The sequence below is a fragment of the Penicillium maclennaniae genome (genome assembly GCF_028827695.1).
Source record: "Penicillium maclennaniae strain IBT 15551 chromosome Unknown utg000003l:1.0-5670915.0:1.0-5674809.0, whole genome shotgun sequence".
Classification (NCBI taxonomy): domain Eukaryota; kingdom Fungi; phylum Ascomycota; class Eurotiomycetes; order Eurotiales; family Aspergillaceae; genus Penicillium; species Penicillium maclennaniae.
Window position 1 is genome coordinate 4723152 of NW_026623215.1, and position 20312 is coordinate 4743463.

The following is a 20312-nucleotide window of genomic DNA, read 5'->3' on the forward strand; positions in this document are numbered from 1 at the left end:
GCCGTCAATTCCTTATATCTGGGATACCAACGGTTAAACCTTCACTGATTTATGGTTGTGTGCCCTGATCGAGGTGATCTAGAGTCTTTGTTTTCCAAGGCGGTCTTTGACCAGCAATCGCAGATCAATGTCATTCATCATTCTAGTAAATATGCTATAAGATGCTAAATTCTAATATAACTCAAATGCTGTCGTGTCACTCGTACTTGATGCAATTTTAATCAGTCATCGACTAACTCAACCCCATATCGACCCAGCCGTCATCAACCTCCTGCAATGCCCGGGTCTCAATTACTTTGCAATATTTCCGGCGCCCGTAGAGATGTCTACACCGCCATATCCTGAGCCCTGACTGCTTCCATCCTGATCTTGCTCGGTATCCTCTTCTTCGACAGTTTTCCCTCGATTGGGGCCGTCTTGCTCCACAATCCAAAATGACGGGATAATAGCAAAGAGACTCAAAGTGCCCAAGAGCCACCACGGCACCACCACGGAGCCTCTTTTGACCCCCCACGAAAAGGCAGCCCCAATCAGAGCTGGTCCGGCGGCACGGCCTAGAGCACTTACACTGGTTCCTACGCCGTTCAGCGTCCCAAGCACAGTCATACTCGCCGCAGAATTAGTGAGGAGGATAGTGCAGCTGGGAATCCCAAATACAACGGCTCCCAATTTGGCTAGCATGATCAGTAGGACGGCTGCAAGACGAAATGCTTCGGGCACAAGAGCTGTGAAGGGAGTCAGGAAGAAGATTATTGGCAAGGAGATCGTTGCGGCCTTGTAGCAGTTCAGCACACCGTAGCGCTGAGCCAATGGAGGAAAACAGAGGAATTGAATTAGCATTCCTGCGATTCCGATCACAGTATAGTACAGGCCGATGGTTTGTGCATCTGATTGGGCATTAGTACAGTGTTTGGTGTTGAATGTTGACTAAAGAGGAGGACTCACCAATTCCGAATCCACTTGCAAACTTGAAGGGCAGCTTCACATCAGGATTATTGTGAATATCTTGCACAGGATAATGCAAAAAGACTGGAAACACCGAATCGAACGCCATGCCGAGGCCCGACATCAAAGTGTAAGACACCAGCACAATATTTGACTGTGGAGTAAAGACCTGGGACCAGCTAACCGGCTTCTCAACAGCTTTCGTCCTCGGGTGCTTGCGAGGAAGTAAAACCGTCCGTTCTTCATCCAGATCTTTAGATCCAACCTGACGCTTCCTCGAAACGCACGAGCTAGTAAGTGCCTGACCCAGCGCAAGACCGGGATCATATCGATCCTTTTTCGTTTCCAAGGTCTCCTGCAAGAACAAAATGCCCGTCGTAATACCAACAATAAAGAACACCGCGGACAATAAATTCGGTAACGCAAAAGGAAACCGTCTCAAAAAGACCGAATCCCCGAAAAGCCCAGGATATTTTTCCGCTGGTCGTGCCAATGCACCTCCAAACGCGGGGCCAAAGATACTCCCAATCGTCCAGACCATAGGCATGATACTAAACGCACGAGGCTGCAGTTCCCGCTCAGGGACGATCTCTGCGACCATGGTTCGGATAATACCGACATTCCCGTTCATTAGACCGATCAAGGCCCGCGATGCAAGCACCATGCCGAGCGTCTGAGACATGCCTAGCATTATCGACAAGAGCATGGTACAAGTCAGGCCGGAGATGATAATCGGCTTGCGCCCGATATGGTCGGATAATGTACCCCAGGGCACGGCCATGATGGCTTGACTCACGGATGCGACCGCGGAGGCAATACCAGCCCATTTGGCGACTTCGGGCTTGGGGACGCCCACATGTTCAATAAGCTCGGGCTGGAAAGTGTTAGGTTTTTGGCTTTTTCGATATGCAAGCTGTGAAGGGGGGGGGGGGGGGTTGAGATCGGCGTGATGGCCGAGATCGGGTGGGTTTTGGGGGGCGACCAGCTTAAACTAAAACGTAGACTTGAACTCACAAGATAGGGCAAAATGGATGTAAACACAACTAGGCGGATTAACAATTTAGCTGAGGCTCCAGCTCTATACTGATTAACAGGGATAAGGCGGCAACCTACGGGGTTCTGCGAATCGGCATATCGCTGCGTAATCCGATTAGTATTTTCATAGGTTCGCGGGCTGTATAAAAGTCCGGAGAGGGAGACATCGCAACGTACACAATATTAAAAGTTGCCTCACAGGCAGCTTGGGTTTCTGCATCATTTCGGCGTGAGAACCGTCTATACTCGACAACGAAAGAAAGAAGAAAAATAGATGAAGATAAAATAAACAGCCGAGTGTTGCGGTGGAGGCGACTCCACTCTTTTATGGGCCCGAGCTGTTGCGCTGCTACGTCCGAGCTAGTACTAGGGTACTCTGGGTACTATGATACGCCTTTTACTGCCGCCTTTGCCGAATGCAGTCAGATTGGGTCAATCCAATTCTCATCACGCGCCTTTTTTCAATCTGAACGTCCACTAATATTCCTGCAACTCCCTGGGACAAGGATCCAGCTCTACTGCAGTAACTTGGTGGCCGCATCAATCCGCTCTTCGATAATCTTACCCCATTTCTAAGGGCGGTATCAGTAAGTGCGAACTCAGAACCATACTCGATGGACATACCTTGGCATTCTCCACATCCTCAGCCTCAAGACTCTCTACCAGTCCGGGGTATGTTGCACCCGAGTATCCTGTCCAGATCCCCGGTGCAAACACAACGTGTTTGAACCAGTTCCGTCCGTCCAGGCCGGGCTCATAGAGGAAGGCTCGTTCGATACCCTTGTACTTATCGTTCGCGACACGAATTTGGAAAAGAAGCCGGACCTTCTTCCACCAGAGATACCAAGGGATGTGCTCGCCTAGCTGTGCCGCAAGGTCTTCGGCGTATTTGTCGAACAAGATCGCGGCTGCGCCAAATCTATCAATCGCAAGATCCAGACCGTGGAAGTCGAAGTGTGCCCCGGGCACGTTCTCTGCGGCGGGTTTCGCTCGCGCAAGGTAATCTGCGAGACCCCGAGCATAATCCGCAGCGCTGAAAGCGATCACGGGTGTCTCAATGAGTTGCGCGGCGGCAAGCGCCCAGAGCTTGGTGCATGCAGTGTGATAAGACCAGGTTGGGTCGCCGTATTTCTCCATCCAGGCGAAGCTGTCATAATTGGAGTGATAGTGGTATACTGGGTCGTTCTCTCCACGACCAAATCCGAAGTCCAGACTGGCAACACCGGCAAAGTCCTGGAAAGCAGTGAAATCACTGCCACTTCCCATGGTAGCAATTTTACCATCCCAAACATCTCCGACTGTCTGTCCAGGGACAGTCTGATTAGGAGACTGCACCAGGCCAGCCACATCCCTGATGACCTTGTTGAGCAGAGGAGCAGCCCGAGGACCGAACTCGGTGCCAGCAGCAGCGACATCAACGTTGAGATAGGCAACGTTGGCCTTGGAGAGCCAAGGCAGGTACTCCTCTACCCATTCAGTCGAACCGAGCAAACCGTACTCTTCGCCATCCCAGCTGGCAAACACAATGGTACGCAGCGGCTTCCACCCGGCCTTCATAGCTTCACCGAAGCTACGAATGACTTCATTCAGGGCGGCAGAACCACTGTTTGGATCAACGGCACCACCGGCAATCCAGGCGTCTCGGTGATTGCCCAGAATAATAACCTCGTCGGGGATATGTCCCTTGACGATACCGATGACATTCCACAGCGGGGTGGTCACATACTCTTGCTGGTTGTTAAGGTTGATGACTACGTCCTCCGGTGAAGGTCCGATGTTGTACTCAACGCCCTTGTGGCCAAGACGACCACCCTGCCAGTATTTGTTGAAATCCGAGGCTTTGGGCCCATGACCATTGAGGGCCTTGAGGAACGGCAGAACTTCTTTATAAGAGATGGGCAGAGAAGGGATAGACGGGATTGAGTTTGGTTCTTGCCGCTCGCAGCCAGGCTTGGATGGATATCCAGGTGTCGTGGGGTCGCCGGGGAGGAAACCTGATTACATGGTTAGATTGGGCTGCGATGTAGCCTTGGAAAAGGAAACTGCATACTCAAGAATTGCGTGCTACCTCTTTGGATGGCACTGGGGTTACGGGCCGGTCCATCAGGGTAGGCCTTGTAACCGTTCTCCTCGGTGATCTCACCGTCCTCCTGGGGATCGCTGTAGATGAGAACACCGACCATACCAAGCTCCTGTGCGCGCTTAACCTTCAAGCCACGGAATATTCCGCCATACTTGACAATAGCAATCTTTCCCTCAAGATCGATGCCGGCCTTCACCAGGTCCTCATAATCCTTGAAGGTGCCAAAGTTGGCATACACGTATTGAGCGGTGACATTACCGGTAGCTGAATAGCCGTGGAAAACAGGAATTCGGTCCGACAGACCGGAAGTAGGATCCTCTTCCAGAATATCTTCCTCCAGGGTCGCCTCGAAGGTAACCTCGGTCTTATCGCCAGACTTCTTGAGGAGAGCCAGGCGGTGCTCTAGGGGGTAATTGAGATAGATATCATACGTAGCAATGGTAGTATCCTCGACACCAAACTCCTTCCATTTCTCCATCGTCCACAGGGCCTGGCTCAAGTTCTTGCCAGCCAGGTGGGGACCAGCGGTATAGTACTCACTCCACTCACGAGCCTTGGCAGCCGACGGAGTTTCAAGGAGGACCTGCTGAAGCTGGTCGTATGGAAGGCCATAGGCCTGGGGCCAGGCACTGTGGGGGAATGGATTGGCCCATGGTAGGTAAGACCAGATCGAGCCGTGTTCACGGGGGAGGATGGCTGTTGGGATCAGGAAAAGTATGACGACAATTACAAGTAGGGTGCTGAGGATGAATGTACAAGCTCGACGGATGTTATGGTGAGGGTACCGATGCCGTGGGGGTGCGACATGGACCTCCAGCAAAGGGGTGGTCTCTGAGAATGGCATGTTCTTTTCCCTCATCTTTGCTGAATGAAAGAGGGACGAGAAGTGTTGTTTTTCCAATGTCTCCGCACTTTATCGCGTTATCAGATGACTAACCGATTAGCGGTGGGGTCCAACGTCACCTTCCCTTTCGAGTATCTAGACACCGGGACAGATCCGCTTTATTGCTTTATCGCTTTATCACTGATAGAACTAGCCGTATCATAAAACCAAACTCGTCAACTACCTTGCTGCGTTAGTGGGTGTTGTGGTGTCGAATCTAGGTGCCACTTTATTAGTCGTGATGGCGTCCAAAGGTACCTGACTTACAGCTAGCCGTCAAAGAACATTTTGATGAGTGAAGTAACATTTGATTGCACACTGCTTCATGGGACCAGAACATGTCAGATCATAGATAGGTTACTATAAAACAAAAGGTATCATGGTATCATATACAATGGCTAAGACCGATGGAAAAAACACAAAAGACCAGCCTTTCGAAGAACGGGCCGAGGCAGTGAACATTTATCGGAAAGATGGAGTCAGTCGGCCTAAGGTTCGTTCTCGGAATCAACAGGAACCGGCACAACATCATCTGCAGCAGGATTAAGCTTCTGACCAATTTGAATGCTCTCCCGCAGGATTTCACGCGCATCCTCATCACCCACAGCCATATCTTCCATCACCAGACGGACCGCGAGCTCGGGTACAAGGACCGATTGCGCGTAGCCTGCTACGCCAGCTGCCTTGACAATGTGGTCAGATACAGCTAGTCGACGCAGTTTCAAAGAGAAGCGATCCACAATCGCTTGTAACCTGTGAATCAACTTAGTTTTGGTATAGCAATGAATCAAGATCGAGAGATGCCTACATCCTTGCAGCTCCTTTGGTCCCATAGTACCCACAAGAGATCGTCTCAATTCCCTCGCCAGTGAGTGTGAGGCGGAAATTCTTGGCTTGTCCGGATTTCAACGTTGTGTCTAAAATGTTGCGGTAATAAGACGTGCAGTCTGGAACCAAGAGCTTCTCCAGATCCGTGAATTTATTCTGCACGCGCTCGTCGAATGTATCCCAGTCAATTTCTGGGTAACCCGAAGCCTCCCATTCTTTCTCGGCGCTGTTTTGCTGATGCGAGGCACAGAATTGCTGTTGTTCGCGAATGCGCTGCTTTGGCTGTGTCTCAAATCGCATGAGCAGCTCTCGATCGACTGCTTTCTTGCACATCGGGCAAAGTGACGGACGAGGCCCTGGAGAGTCTAGAGAGCTAGGCGCGGAGCTGAGGGGCGAATCGGACGTATCATCTAATAACATGGGCTGAGTTTCAATTGCGCATACTGTACCCAGCGAGGAAACCGAATTAGAGGCATGTGGGATAGCGACATCGCCTGAATCCTTGGTTTCTCCACTGGGGGTATTTGAAGGCCTAGTAATGTCGATTTGCGTGGGCATTCTGAATGCTGGAAATGTTGGCTTCTCTGGGCTATCGCCCTTTTTCTTTTTGACTTGCTGTGAGCGTTTGTCCGGCGTAGCAGCGGCAGAGCGTGCGCTGGAACCGGGAAACGATGAGCCCGATTTCGTTCTTGAATAGCCATGGGTCCTCTTCGTACGCTTCGAATTTTCCCTCCAAGAAGAGAATATCCCATTCTCAGACTCATCTTCACTCTTCCTTTCGCTATATGTCCTTCTAGGAGCTTTATTGACGCTGTCCTTGAGCTTCTCCGCGTCGAGCTTTTCCTGCAATGTCTTCTTTGTTTTGGTTGCCGCATCGTCATCTGACTCGGACTCGCTAGAGCTCACCGGTTCATCATCCGTCCCAGGCTCATCTAATATGCCCTTCGAATGGGACCTCGGTTGAACGTCCATGAAGTCGTCATCGTCGAAATTAAAGTCATTCTCGATGGAAGGGATCTCGACATCCGTCTCATGCGCACTTGACTGTCCCTTCGACGCAGTTTCCGATGTCACGTCAAGTTCATCAATTGCGTTGGAGCTCATTGTGCTGAGAACATCATCGGAATCGCTCTGGAGCTCATCATCTGCATCAGGCTGCTCAGGCCTGGACTTGAATCCTGTCGCAGGTTGAGCAGCGCTTCGCGGTCCGCGACTTATTGAACGTAGAGAGCAGGTGCTTCCCGTTCGGCAGATCTTCTCGGGTTATACGGTTCGACGCAAAGCTCGAATCGCGCTTCGGCTGAGCTCTCATTATAATGTGGTGTCGAGAGGTTCGGGATGTTCACGAAGGTGAGAGTCGTGGCCAACGCGAAATCCACGTCGCGCCGGGAAAAGAACAATGCCGCAATGTGGTACAGTCGAGAGTGAGATCGCCGAGAACGAAACAACCCCGAAGCGATCGCGATTGCGTGGGATTGCCAAATGGACGGACAGAGACAAGGCGTGAGGGGAAACGCGTGACGCGAGGCTGTTGAGGGCCCCACACTTGACTTCACTTGAATTATTTGATGCCGTATTTCATATTTGATATTTTTATTTGATGTCTTTCTATACATTCGACAATTATATACTATGTGACTTTCAACCTGTCCACAGCAGTGCTTTCTAACGTTAAGCAAAGAACGGTAAGAGGCACCAGAGCAAATCCGGTCATTATTCAAACGTCATGGAAATCTCTCCGTGCTCATCATCGGCCCAGGCATTAGGCTCCAGAGCCATGGCTCCAACAGTAGAGCCAATGTTCGGAGGCATCGTAGAAGAAGACCGCAATTCTGGTCGGACAGGTTGGTGAGACCGAGGTTCTGGTTCATGGAAGGAGGTATCGAAAGTCATTTCAACCGGATCCTCTTTCGGTGAAGCGTTCGATTCCTTGGTTTCAAAAGGGGACATCTGGCCCGTTTTGAGCCGAGGCTCCGATGCAGTTCGAGCCACAGAGGAGGACTCGGTAGCTTTTGAGTCCTTCGGGTCTTTCGAATCCATTGGATCCCTCTCGGTTGGAGTTGCAGGCGTCGACTTGGCTGGAGGATTCAAATCGAGCTTCATCGGAGGAAGAGTTGATTCAAGCTGCTTCACTTCGATCGCCTCCGATGCCAACTCAGCTCGAATGGCTTCAATATCGAACAGTACAGAGCCCGGAGCACTTGCTGGGTCATTAGAGTCACGCGACGCGCTGCTTCTGTCAACGTCGTACGTCTCCCACGACTTCTTCTCGGCCATCCTGCCACGTTTGAAGAGACCGAATCGCTTCTTCTCCGGCTTCAACTCCGCCTCCCGGCGAGCTTCGTCGATTTCACGAATCAGCTCGCGCTGACGCTCGGCATGGTTATCTGGGTCTGGATCTTCGATTTCAGCAAACTCATCCTCAAGGACTTCCCAGCCCACCGCTTTCAGGATACGAGGCATGGCAGCACGGTAGTCCATGTGGCCATTCACCAAATTTGTCAGGTCGTAATTCTCGAGGCCAGGAATGCCCTCAATTGGCGCCAACCCAGACACCCGCATGATACCACCACCGGTTGCTCGAAAGAGATATCCAAGAATCCAATCGTTCTTGGAGTACCCATTCACGAATCGCCCAGCTACCACGCTGCGAAGCTTCAGGTAGTCATCCTTATTTGCCACGACAGGTGATCCAAACAGATACACATTCTGAACCAGGCCATGGGCACCCCTTTCAGCCAGTTCCTTCAAGCAGGAGAAAATGACCCGTGCACCGAGAGAGAAGCCAAGCAATGTTACAGGGCGGTGCCCGAGATTTCGATCGATCAAAGAATCGGCCAAAATTAGACCCGCAGCATGGGCGCGGGCGAGAGATACGTTCCACGGGTTGTCAATCAAATAGGCGAGTTTAGTAAGGACCAAAGGTAGCTGGAGAGAGGCCATTAAAGCCATCAAAATGGTACTGCCAAGCACTTGTTGCAGACCCTGAGTTAATGCCTGAAGAAAATAGTCAATCTTCGGTTACTTATTCAAATTATGGCAGACTCACTTCTGTTGCAAGAATGTTAATCGTGTCACCCATGCTGCGAAGCATTTCAGGCTCCCACAGAACAGAGTAGATATCACCCATGATTGGATCCACCGTACTGTACGGAAGTCGAACATCGTCAACCTTACCAGTCATCCAGCCGGATACCGTGACGATAAGGTTCAGCTTCTTATTATTGTGTAAAGGACGGTACTCGAATGTTTGAATTGCGCCTGTTCGTCGCTTCGAGGCCCTCATACCAATGACACTTCCGCTCAATGAAGCAGTGGAGGCGATCATGGCCGTGCCACCAGCACCTCCCAGGAACGCGCTCGTTCCAGATATTCCCACGGTCGTCAATCCGGCTGCGAGACCAGCGCCAATGACAGGGGCTAAGAGACCCGCAGATAGACCGATGACAAGTCCACCACCGACAGTTGCCAGCCCCATAACCATATATCTGCGTTTGAGGGCCATCTTCCGGCGCTTCTCCATGTGATCGGACTCATCCCAGGTCTCCTTCTCCGTCTGCTCTTGCATTTCAAGGGCATCGGTAACGCGCTTCTCAAATCGGGAGATCTGAAGCCAAGTTACATCCATGGCTGCTCCGACCCGTTCCAGAAGTACTCTTGACCGAGCATCGTAAGCCGAGTCGGCAATAAGCACAAGAAACAAATCACACAGAACGGTCCATCGAAGATCAATATCGATTCGGTCAGAAGTAGGCATTTGAGACGGCGTTCGGACCTCTGGGAGTTCTTCGCCTTTGTGGACCTCGTATGGAGGAGGCGATCCGGGTTCAGATACATTTGTCTCGGTAGAAAACCTCGACCGAGCTTCATTTTTTGGTGTCGGGGACGAGACAGCAGACGTGGATGCCTTCGATTCCTCCTCCGCCATCGGATTCTTGACGCGAGCGTTTTGCATCAAAGGACGGATGAGATCACCAGGCTGCACGCCATGTTCGGCAAGTTGTTCGATCATGATTTGCTCAGCGGTACTGATATCCATATGCATATATAAGCGGCCCATCATGGCCTGACCCCATTTTCGCATGCCGTCCACAGCTTTATGGACAGTTTTCTTCGTGGACTTGGACTTGGTCATAGGAATTTTAACCACCTCTTGGTTCATCTCGTGGATCGCAAGGCGGACCACGCCCACGTAGGCAATCTTTTGCGTCTCGTTGAGAAAGTCCTTTGTGGCTTGGAGCTGGCTAACGGAATCACGAAGTTCCTCGCCTTCTAGGCCAGCCTGGTTATCGCCCGTCTCTCGAAAAAGATAGCTCGTGTCTTCATCCATACTGGTGGCAGATTGAGCATCTTCGTCAAGCTGAACTCGGGTATAGCCTCGCCCTGCGCCGCCTAGTCCCTGGTATACGGCCTCATTGTCTTCTGCCTGGCCGCCTTTGGCAATCAGCCGTCCATAGTCGTCGTAATAGTCGAATTCCCCGAGAGCAGGCATTGCCTTCCAATCTCCATGATCTTCCTCCTCTTCACTCTCGTTGTGTGTGTCATGAGCTTGAGCCAATCGCATGTGTGACCATTCCGAGATTTCGGCATTTTGCGATCTTGTGGTGGATTTTTTATAAGGAGGCGGAGGATCGGTGGGCTCAGAGGGGTCAGTGGACGCAGGCTCGGGTTGAGAATCTTGCAATTGCAGCTTCATAACCGGCTGCGGTATTTGTTCTGGCGCCTTGTCTATATTCCCAGTTTCCTTCCTCTCTGGCTTTTCCGAATCCTGGAGTGGTTCTCTGGTTATCACCACATCTTTCTTGGGTTGCTGCTCGGCTTCGGGGCTGGTAGCTGTATCTTCAGGTTCGGCACGGGTTTTTTGTGCCAGCAAATCGCTAGCGAGTCGTTCGGGCGTCAGGCGTGGTCGAATAGGTAGGCCAAAATCATCGAGCTCCGGGGGTGCTTCCTTGGGTTGCCGCACACTTGTATCTTGTTGCAACGTGGTCGCCGTACCCTGCTTCAAGCTCCCCTCATCATTCTCGCTGCTGTCGTCAGGGGTACACGTATTCGACGGCTGTGGCGTATTGGAAGGAGAATCTGTGGGCTGACCGGAGGTGCCGCCGACGGTGACACCTGCGGCGGGCATTATTTCACATGGACAGGAGGCCCTTGCGAGCTGGTGGTTGCAGAGTTTGGAGAATCGGCACAATTCGATAGTCTCGACCGCTCACCCATTCGGACCAGAGATACCCAAAGAGAGACCCTCGATCGTCTGTTGCCTGGTGGAACCAGTTGTTGTCATTGGACTTGGGGGGGGGAGTCTCCGCAGTTGACGATCCTCGAAAAGGAGGTCGCGCGGGGCGGACAATGCGGCGGGGAGTACACAACTGCAATACCACTTCCAAAATGTAATCTGGATAGTTTTCAAGCACAATCGATGTAATTTGACACAGATTGATACGAATTGGGAGCTCCTGAGCTCTCAAAAGAGAGAGATTAAGAAAGTTTTACGGAAATGCCGGAAGCGGAAGGTGTGTCGGGGCCAGGTATGTTTCTACAAACATCCGTTGTTCCCTCCGAATGACAAGTATGAAAACAGCCAGCGCACTACGAATAGTGTTCATAACTCGTTATCATGAAAATTCTCAAGTCTCAAGTCTCGAGTCTTCGGCTTTCACCTGCCGCACCAGAAGACCTTCGGCCAACACACGCCGAAGGGCAGTGCAAGAGCTTCACGGGTGATAGGGCTGCAACGCACACGAGCCGAGTCGCAGGATCTCACCATCTCACCTCCAATCTGATGCAGTGAACAGAGCACACAGGATAAGGCAGTCATGATAAAGGTGCAGACGGATACGAGGAGTGAAGGACGGGGCGTCATGCAGATCATAGTTCCCTGTTTGAGGCTGTGCACCCCGGCACTAAAGTGTGCCCGGGTTTTCTCATCGACGGGGAACCTGATGAAATGGTCCGCACTAGCGCAAAATCAGTTGTTGATCGGCTTCTTTCACCAGTTTCAAGCCACTGAGAGAGCCCGGGGCTCATACCATGGCGTCATGAACGGGGGCCTCGGGGCGCGCTGACGGGCTTGAGTCACTTGATAGGCGACTTCGCTTGAGGCTCTATCCCCGCATCTGAATCCGAAGTTCAAGTGGATGCCGGACTATTTCCCAGTCATCTCTTTGGTTCTTAAAGACACCCAACCTCTTACTCTCCTATACTTCATTTCTGGTGCACCAGGTCACAATGTTCAAAGCACAAGGTAAGGCTTCTTCCACGTACCAGCAGACTTGAATATCCCTTTGATGCAGAGTCTCCGCACAGGCTCCGATGCTTCCTTGGTTGGAATCGGGGACGCTGGAACTCGCCTGTCTCTGGTGCTGAACGCAGCGGCATGTCAACTCGCGCAGTACGGCATTGAAATTCACAGCATCGCTAGGGGGGATTACACTCTTTGCATTGGCTCTCAAGAATTTAGGTAGAGCCCTCCAGAGCATGGACTTGGAGTGCTCCCCGAGGCTACAGAAAAGGCTCGGGAGATTGCTCGTCAGGGGCAGGTAGCCTTCGTCGAGATTGAACGAATGCTCGACAAATTACAGAACAACGACTCAGATGATGACTTCAAGCATACACCTATGCAAGAACGGCTCAAGTGGTGTTTTCGGAGACAATACGTCACGTATTTACTGGCACAATTGGAATCCCTCAAGCTCAGCCTGATTGTAATGCTTCAAGTGCTACAGCTGGGCAATTTGGCCAAACCAGGGACTACTGCGCCAGTCTCCACCACGATGAATGGAGGAGATGAAATTGCCGAACGGAAAGCGGAGATTCAGAACGTGGTTATTGTGCGGTACTGGACCGTGAAGCGTCTTAATCGTTTGTGGGATGCTGCGAGCAAGAGGCGCGGGACGCCAATAGTATATCAACAAGCCAGGCGGTCACAACCCAAGCTGCCAGTCTTACAAAACTACGCACTGTGACTTTTGGAGAGAGTGATTCCGATTTAGGGGACATTGAACGGTCTCCAAAGGATATGGTGCTACTGTCTGAGAAAGCCTTGAACCGCCTCTTACTGATGTGGATTCCGTCATTTGATCCTACGAAGATCCACAATGCTGGAAGGCGAGTCCATCCCCAGCCGTCTGTATCTTCAGACACCGAAGACGACGCTGAGAGCCTGGACTTTGAGAACTTCCACTCTGGTGGTCACTATCTAGAGGGAACTACTATGGACTGGCGCAAGCCCCATTCTCAAGAGGCTCGGCAAGAAGCAGCGCAGCGACGTCGACAATACTCTGAGTATCAAGCGCACGTGGAAAGCGACCCTGAAATCGAAGTGCCTCGTCGTAAAGAAGTGTATCCAGAAAAGCCACGATCAACGGTCTCAAATGATGAAGTCGAGCAAAGGTCCAATGACCGCCAGCCACCTATCAGCATTCCCATGCACCACCGCGCCCATTCTAATAGCGTTCCCTCCCAATACCCTCCGACGTCGAACCCTAGCGGCAGACCAGCTGCGAGCTATCCAGCCAACCAGCCTGTCCCTCGTGCCCCAGCACCGCCGCGATTACAAACGCCGCCGTCTCCCATCCCGGGACCTCCGCAGTACAAATGCAGTCCACCAGAAAGCTACGTGAACACAATTCCACGCTCGATCCTGAAGAAACCTAACCCAACCGCAATTCCGAACATAACATGCACCCTACCAGGTCAACTCGACAACCCCTGGGGCCGACCTCAAGCCTACAACTCACGTCAACCACATCACAGCGCCTCAGCGTACCAGCTGTCAACATCCTCCCCAGAGACCAGTCTCCGGCCATCACCGCCACGCTCGGCGCAGCGATCGCCATCCCGCCATAGTCGATCCTCACGGGAAGAGGAAAACCGACAAGAAACCAGGGAACGGCGCAAACGCAACGCAACCCGAGGATTGGTTGGACTGGGAGCCATAGCTGGATTTATGGATGCGCTGGAGGCATTCTCAATCCTTTAATTTATGATTTTTATCTCCCCCAAACAAAGCATTTTTGGGTTCCCTGTTTCCTCCTTTCTCATTTTGACTTGGATATCACATTCCCATCGGACCTCATTTCCTAGGCCCTGTACATTTCATTGACGGGAACGGGCGTCCCATTATGACTGAAGACTAACGAATGGCATGAATTGTAACCACAACGGGCTCCACCCTATTTCGTCGTATAGTCGTATCCTGATGACTGATGCTTACGTGACTCAGTCCCATCCAATTCAACCTTTTTTTCAAATTGAACTTTTCGAATCTCGAACAACTAATTGGCGTAATCAATCCGATACACTTTGTACACTCTGCCCAACCCCCGCGTTCCTGTCTTCGAAATCGAACCGAGAACACTTACAACCCTCAATTACTCGAATTGAATCCTCCGCAAATGACGCCCGCAAGTAAAATCCGGGCCTAATAGCCAAAAACCTAAAGTCCCCACCGTTCAGTCATAGACGGTTGATTTTAGGCTGATTCCCGTTTTTTGGTGTCGGGGTGGATGATGAGCCCGATCAAACGTCGCGAGAGCGGAAGTTCCGTTTCTACCGACGCTCCGATTCAACGCCAGCACGCCATTACATACACTTTGGCTGAATGGGGTAGTTGGGGAATTGTATGGATGGGTAGAGGGATTTTATCTCAAATGTGATTTGAACATCGCGGATTTGTGCTGTGGGGTCTCACTTTTCTCTTCTTCACTTCTTCTTTGCTTTTTGGCTCTGCGCTTTTTGACCTCGATCTTGTTCGGACTTGCTCAGCTACGGCTCGATGTTTATACTTTGAAAGCATTCAGAGCTTCGTCGGTGTATTCGCTTTGAGGGGATTTCTACTGGAGGTAAGTCTGCATTGTATTCCTGACATTCATTTTTCTCTCTTAAGTTTGTCTTTTGACTTTTGATGTACTCTTTCCAATGCACACACGCGCAAAGATGCTTATATACTCGAACAGAATGAGACAGCTTCTCCCACTTTCGCCCTTTCGACTCTCTTTGATGCGAGTTGTCAAACTTGCAAGCTCTCCTCAACTACCAATCAAGGATTAAAATTCAGGCAAAGGAGGCATACCGAAGATGCTCCCGTCCGGAAGCCACCCATCCAGTTCCATTCCAGCTCCAACCTGTCGTCCCTGAGGAGGCATTCTCTGCGGATCATACGCAAACTGAGGAGGAAGGGGATTCTGTGGATGAGAAGCTTGATAGCCCCCAGGTATGGACTGGAAGAATTGGCTTTGACCATGGCCATCCATGGACCACATCCCAGCGCCGCTCATAGCGACGTATCCATCTCGCATACCATCCATGCCAGAAGGCATATGTGGAACGCCTGGTGGATGGAATGACTCGACCGGCGTATTCATTGTGTTCAAGGGTACAGGCCGTTCCTGAGAGAGCTGGGAAGACGAAAGTGGATCTGTGGCCGTGGACGGAGTCTCGGACATCATAGCAGACCCGGCATCACCGGATCCTGAATACTGTTTCTCTAACCGGTCGAGCCAGTGACGCCCGCGAACGCCTACCACTTGATACCACCGGCTTGGAATCTTATATTGGCCCCCACCGCTCGCCTCGCCCAGCTTGTTGGCCATCATGTCGAGGTAGTAGCCTACATTTACCGTTTCGGCTGTGACTACTTCGCCCAAGGCACCGGTGCGTACGGAGAAATGGATTTTCAGCAGTGATGTTACTGCTGATCCGAACCTTGTATACATGAGGTTCGGTAGTCGTCGCATTGTCTCCGTGCTGCAGGCAAATACCGCGTCCAACAGCTCCTGTGCTGCACTCATCCATTTCACATTGATGTCGATACGGATTGCGCTGAGAGGGGGTTCTGCGAGTTTTGTGTTGCCGTCTTCGTCTAACGTTGGGAGAGTGAAATAGCGGCGCTTGATGGCATCGGGTTCTCGATACCCTTCTCCAACGCCCAACTCATACATGGCGAGAACGGCGGATCGGTATTCGAGGATCATTGGCACTGCAACGGGACATGTGAGCAGACTATGAGACGGTTTCGAAAGAAACTATCCTTACCTGTGAGCATGTCGGTTGGGGTGCTCTTCTTCCACATCTCCATTCGCTTGTCAAACCACCGCAGCACGGCTTGAACACGAGATTCAGTCAATGGAGATGAGGCACTGGTGTCGTCTAGACCAAATGAAGACATGGCTTCATCGGTGATTCGCTGGATTTCAAACCAAACGGCCAAATGCTGATCTGTTCGGTGCGGCGACCGTTCCAATTGACTTACACACTCGATCATCCAGTCGTTGAACTGCAGCAAATTTGGACGGCGTGTTTTCATGGCTACACTATCGGTACCAATCAGTCGTGGGGAATCTCGCACCGGAAGTTCTAGAGTTGCTTACGTTGATCCTAGATGGTAGCACCCCAGAACGGCCCTCGCCTGCTCCGCCAAATGCTCATCATGCGGCTCGTGCTTGTTCTTCCGGTCGGGCTTCTTCGAGACCCGTCGTTTGGTGGCCAATCCGATCTCCAAAGCCATCGTCGAAGCGATGTGTGTGTACTGATAAAACTGCAACTTCAGAGGCGAACCCGGCGGGAAATAGAAGATGATCATGAGCAACAGTGCCTGCACCAATTCCAACGATTTCTCACCCTCGACAAAGAATTGATCGGCATACAAACGAACTATTTCGCGATTCAAAACACCCGCCAGTCCTGCATCGATGGATAAAGATGCTGCAGCAAGCACAGAGAGAAAGAGAACGGGTTTCGACTGTCGCATCTGTGCCGCCGTGGTACTGGTCGGCAGAACCACGAGAGGAAAGAACGAGGCAAGCTCATGGATGAAAAAGGCCACCAACTGCTCTGCATCGTCAAGCGTGATGATGCCTCGATCAATAACATCCTCCACAGGAAGCCTGATCGGATCGTGGGAGAAATTCAAATGCAGCCCGGAGAATGATGGTGGAGCTGGAAGAGGCCTAGTCCCCTGCATCCCTGGATGGGACGAGTTGACAAAATCAGGAGAATAATCCATGTAGCGAGCAGAGTCGGCCGTGCTGGCCGGCGCCTCTGAGATGGTGCCGAGTTGGTCCTGAAAGTCCATTTCACCAGAACCCTCCCGTGAACCCTCGCTACCCTCAGGCGACTCGGGCTCACTCTCTTCCCGGATTCGATCTTTGAGAAGAGAGCGCATCATACGCATCTCTTTCTCGAGCTGGGCCACTCGCGAGTCAGTCCTCTTGCGAGGCCGCCGTCGTTGCGGCGCCACGAACACACAGGGTTTTTGGCCCTTTGCACATCGCTGACACTGGTTTGGCGTGGAAAGGTTAGGCAGACAGCGGACTTTTAAACTCCTGCAAGATTCGCAGGATCGGTTCAGCTGGGGCGTTGGCTGGCCTATGCTGAGATCACCCAGAGAAGTGGAGGAAACCTCCGACATGATCACCGGGGTGGGACGTCAGGAACGAAAAATATGCAAAAGTCGCTAAGCCGGGGGGATTGACTCTCATCGTATCGAGGGGACATGCGATATGACATGAGATTACGCTGATCCAAGATCGACGCCCAGATCGTACTGTTAATGGAGATTAAAGTACGGCCTCGTCCGAAAAAAAGGTCAGACTTGGCAGCAGTCATGTGTTTCGACGATGTCGAAGCTTAATGCGTGAAATTCAGCAGAAACCTTGCAGTTAGGTAAGTGGGATGAAGTCGGGCATAGAGAGGCACCTCTCCACTGCTGTCACTCGGTTGGATCGTTTCAACATGGGGTAGCAACCGGGTGGCAGTCCCTTGTGGATTCGATTTTTCCCAGTGGTTCCAGCAATAGCCCAAGAACAACACCTCACAATAACGCATGAGACCCAAGGAAACAATAATAATATTGAAAAAAAAAAATTAAAAGAAAAAGAAAGAAAAAAGGGTCCAACGGGCCGGTGGCTGAATTAGGGAGGAACAGGCACCGACCGACGAAACGGTGATTGTCGATAGTCGGGCGCGAATGAAACGAGCGTCGACAGATGGCTACGGCGACGATGAACCCTAAACTTAAACATGGCGAATCATCCACGGCGTTCTCCACCGACCCGACTGGGGCCATTTCGTGAATTGGAACCAATGTGAGCGAGGGGATCGCAGCCGAACGGAATCGACCGACTGCCCAAATCAGTCTTAATCAATTTGGTTGTTAGTCATGGCTCGCGGTGGGCTGCCTGTTTTTTCCCCCCCAGAGTGTCCCGGCGTTGTTCGGTCTTTGAGGGTTTGGAAGTTCTTTCTCTATTCTTGATTATATTCTTAATCTCGCGCTTTTGATTGTGCATATTTGGCTTTTTTTTTCTCCTTGTTTTAATCTTTATCTAGGTCATGTCTGCGAATTGTGGGAAAGAAAGTCCCACTCTAGGTGTTCACACGATCGGGATATTCACGCGGTGAATTCGTAGATTTCGCTCTTTTCGGTGTCACATTCATATAAAGTTTGCCTAGGTTAGAGAGTTCAATAGCCCGTGAAGAATCCACTTTGGTCCAAACGTTCCCATTGAGTGATAACCTGCAACTATGAGTGCAGCGGATCTGATCCAGCGATTGAACATCGACTTGGTCTCGGCCCTGAGATGAAACCGAGCGACGCCAAGTACTGCAAGCATGTGATCGACTGAAAGCCAAGCTGGAGACGCCCATGGATACCATGGCTCGTCTGGTCTTTTCGGTAGGTCATAGAAAGATGCAAGAAGGGAAGAAAGAATAGCAGCGATAGTGCTGACAAAGTACATAGGCTCACCAAGCCATGGCACTGAGGCTTGGGATCGATATGAAGCTATTCGATGCCATGGCCAAAGCAAGCAAGTCAGCCGAGGAACCCTTCAACGTACAGGACTAGTGTGAAGAGACTGGATCGGACCCATTGCTAGTGAGTAAGTGATGCGGCCGTGACCCTTCATCCGGGCTTGTATTTACAAGTGACAGAACGCATAACTCGATTCCTTGCCGCCATGGGAGTAGTCCAGGAGATAGACCGCGATTCTTATATTCAGACGCCACTAGCCGCGGCCTATGTGTCAAACTCTCTTCTTTCGGCGGCGGTGATCCATAGGTAACTCGGCCCTGGCTCGGCCCCTCTTCGGCTGTATACTGTCAGCTAATCGAACCCAGCACGCATTTCCTCACCGTCCTGTCGAGATTGCCCGAGTATTTTCAGGTCAATGGATGGAAGAATCCCGGAGACGGTCTCGATGGTCCTTTCCAATTTGCACTAGGAACTGATGCCCACTACTTTGACATTTTGGGTACGCACCCTTATTACGGGCAGGCATTTAACACGGTAATGAGCATGTCATTTCGCCGACGTGGGAAGGACTGGTTCGAATTCTTCCCAGTCGAAGAACGGCTGCGAGTTTCAAGGCGCAGTGATACACTGATCGTCGATGTTGGCGGGGGCCAAGGCGAAGATCTCAAGAAATTCCAGGAACACTTTCCTGATTTGCCAGGGAAACTCATTCTCCAAGATTTGCCTAGTGTGATCGAGGGTGTCACTGATCACCGGGCATCGAAGTACAAAGTCATGACTTTTTCCAGAAACAACCGGTGCAGAACGCGAAGGTGTACTTCCTACGGACCGTTTTGCATGACTGGCCAAACAAACAGGCCACCCAGATTCTGAGAAACATCGGCGATGCAATGAGTCGGGAATCTGTTTTGCTAATCAGCGAGACCATGCTACCGGACTGTGGGGTGCCTTTGCCCTCGGTCGTATCCGATATGCAGATGATGGGCTCGTTCGCTTCGTTAGAGCGGACCCAACAGCAATGGCAGGCACTGCTGGAAGCAGCCGGGTTCCAGCTCGTCCAGGTCTGGCTACCCGACGGGCGTCCAACACCCCAAGCTGAACAGCCCGCTTTACTTGAAGCTCGGGTCTTAGAATCCACAATTTAAGAATTGAATAGGGGTGGGGTCGAAGCTTAGGCGATGGCGCACACGGGCTCAGATGTCAACATGGGAGGACGCGTACGCTCGCTTAATCCGGGTAATTCGGGATCAGGTCTTCCGTGATCTTTGGCTGCAGCGCACATGACGAGTTCAATCAGACACCAGGTTCCCGGCGCATTTTGTTCTGTCTTTTGCCTGACTTTATATTGTGAGAAAATGAAGAATGAATGCGAGTATAGAAGTTACGAAGAATGCCAAGAAACCCGTACACGCAACCCGATCAGTGACGAGCCTCATAGTGGGTCAAAGTGGCGGGAAACGAGTTTTTATCCCGATTTCCTTCACGCTGACGACGCCTTGGCGAATACGAGTCCCTCCCCAAATTCCGCCGTGCTCTCCGCTCCTGTTAGAATTTCTAAGATTGAATTCAAGTCATATTCAAGATGTACCATAAGGGTTTTGAATAGAACATTCATCCAGGCTAAGCTCAGCCCTATCACACAGAGTACGCCACAGTTCTATTTGAGTTGATCGCGGAAGAGTCTGGGGTTACTAGATTGGGCAACTGACCACACGAGGTCAGTGGCTGATTGCGTTTCCACTCCGAAAACCGCCCTGACCTCCCCTTAACCCTGCTTCTTCATCTCC

The 20312-nt window shown here is 51.4% G+C and overlaps 8 protein-coding genes across 8 annotated transcripts; 2 read left to right on the forward strand and 6 right to left on the reverse strand.

Annotated features, from left to right (window-relative positions):
* Positions 1 to 291: 291 nt before the first annotated feature.
* Positions 292 to 840, reverse strand: N7477_003892 (glutamate carboxypeptidase; the record flags this gene model as incomplete). The annotated part of the gene is made up of 1 exon (XM_056965555.1): positions 292 to 840. One exon carries the CDS (start codon positions 838 to 840, stop codon positions 292 to 294), a length of 549 nt encoding a protein of 182 aa, XP_056825508.1.
* A 58-nt stretch (positions 841 to 898) lies between these two features.
* N7477_003893 (glutamate carboxypeptidase) lies at positions 899 to 1726 on the reverse strand (the record flags this gene model as incomplete). The annotated part of the gene is made up of 1 exon (XM_056965556.1): positions 899 to 1726. The coding sequence occupies one exon, from the start codon at positions 1724 to 1726 to the stop codon at positions 899 to 901; it is 828 nt and encodes a 275-aa protein (XP_056825509.1).
* An 815-nt stretch (positions 1727 to 2541) lies between these two features.
* N7477_003894 (M28 family metallopeptidase) lies at positions 2542 to 4907 on the reverse strand (the record flags this gene model as incomplete). The annotated part of the gene is made up of 2 exons (XM_056965557.1): positions 2542 to 3974; positions 4031 to 4907. 2 exons carry the CDS (start codon positions 4905 to 4907, stop codon positions 2542 to 2544), a joined length of 2310 nt encoding a protein of 769 aa, XP_056825510.1.
* A 527-nt stretch (positions 4908 to 5434) lies between these two features.
* N7477_003895 (RTC4 family protein) lies at positions 5435 to 7086 on the reverse strand (the record flags this gene model as incomplete). Its single annotated transcript, XM_056965558.1, has 3 exons — positions 5435 to 5699; positions 5755 to 6952; positions 7044 to 7086. The coding sequence occupies 3 exons, from the start codon at positions 7084 to 7086 to the stop codon at positions 5435 to 5437; spliced, it is 1506 nt and encodes a 501-aa protein (XP_056825511.1).
* Positions 7087 to 7487: 401 nt separating this feature from the next.
* On the reverse strand, positions 7488 to 10902 carry N7477_003896 (TMCO4 family protein; the record flags this gene model as incomplete). Its single annotated transcript, XM_056965559.1, has 2 exons — positions 7488 to 8771; positions 8824 to 10902. The coding sequence occupies 2 exons, from the start codon at positions 10900 to 10902 to the stop codon at positions 7488 to 7490; spliced, it is 3363 nt and encodes a 1120-aa protein (XP_056825512.1).
* A 1100-nt stretch (positions 10903 to 12002) lies between these two features.
* N7477_003897 (uncharacterized protein) lies at positions 12003 to 13755 on the forward strand (the record flags this gene model as incomplete). The annotated part of the gene is given in 3 exon segments (XM_056965560.1): positions 12003 to 12018; positions 12249 to 12676; positions 12694 to 13755. The coding sequence occupies 3 exon segments, from the start codon at positions 12003 to 12005 to the stop codon at positions 13753 to 13755; spliced, it is 1506 nt and encodes a 501-aa protein (XP_056825513.1).
* Positions 13756 to 14821: 1066 nt separating this feature from the next.
* On the reverse strand, positions 14822 to 17184 carry N7477_003898 (uncharacterized protein; the record flags this gene model as incomplete). Its single annotated transcript, XM_056965561.1, has 3 exons — positions 14822 to 15753; positions 15810 to 16087; positions 16145 to 17184. The coding sequence occupies 3 exons, from the start codon at positions 17182 to 17184 to the stop codon at positions 14822 to 14824; spliced, it is 2250 nt and encodes a 749-aa protein (XP_056825514.1).
* Positions 17185 to 18525: 1341 nt separating this feature from the next.
* Positions 18526 to 19670, forward strand: N7477_003899 (uncharacterized protein; the record flags this gene model as incomplete). The annotated part of the gene is given in 4 exon segments (XM_056965562.1): positions 18526 to 18617; positions 18658 to 18831; positions 18891 to 19296; positions 19314 to 19670. The coding sequence occupies 4 exon segments, from the start codon at positions 18526 to 18528 to the stop codon at positions 19668 to 19670; spliced, it is 1029 nt and encodes a 342-aa protein (XP_056825515.1).
* Positions 19671 to 20312: the final 642 nt, after the last annotated feature.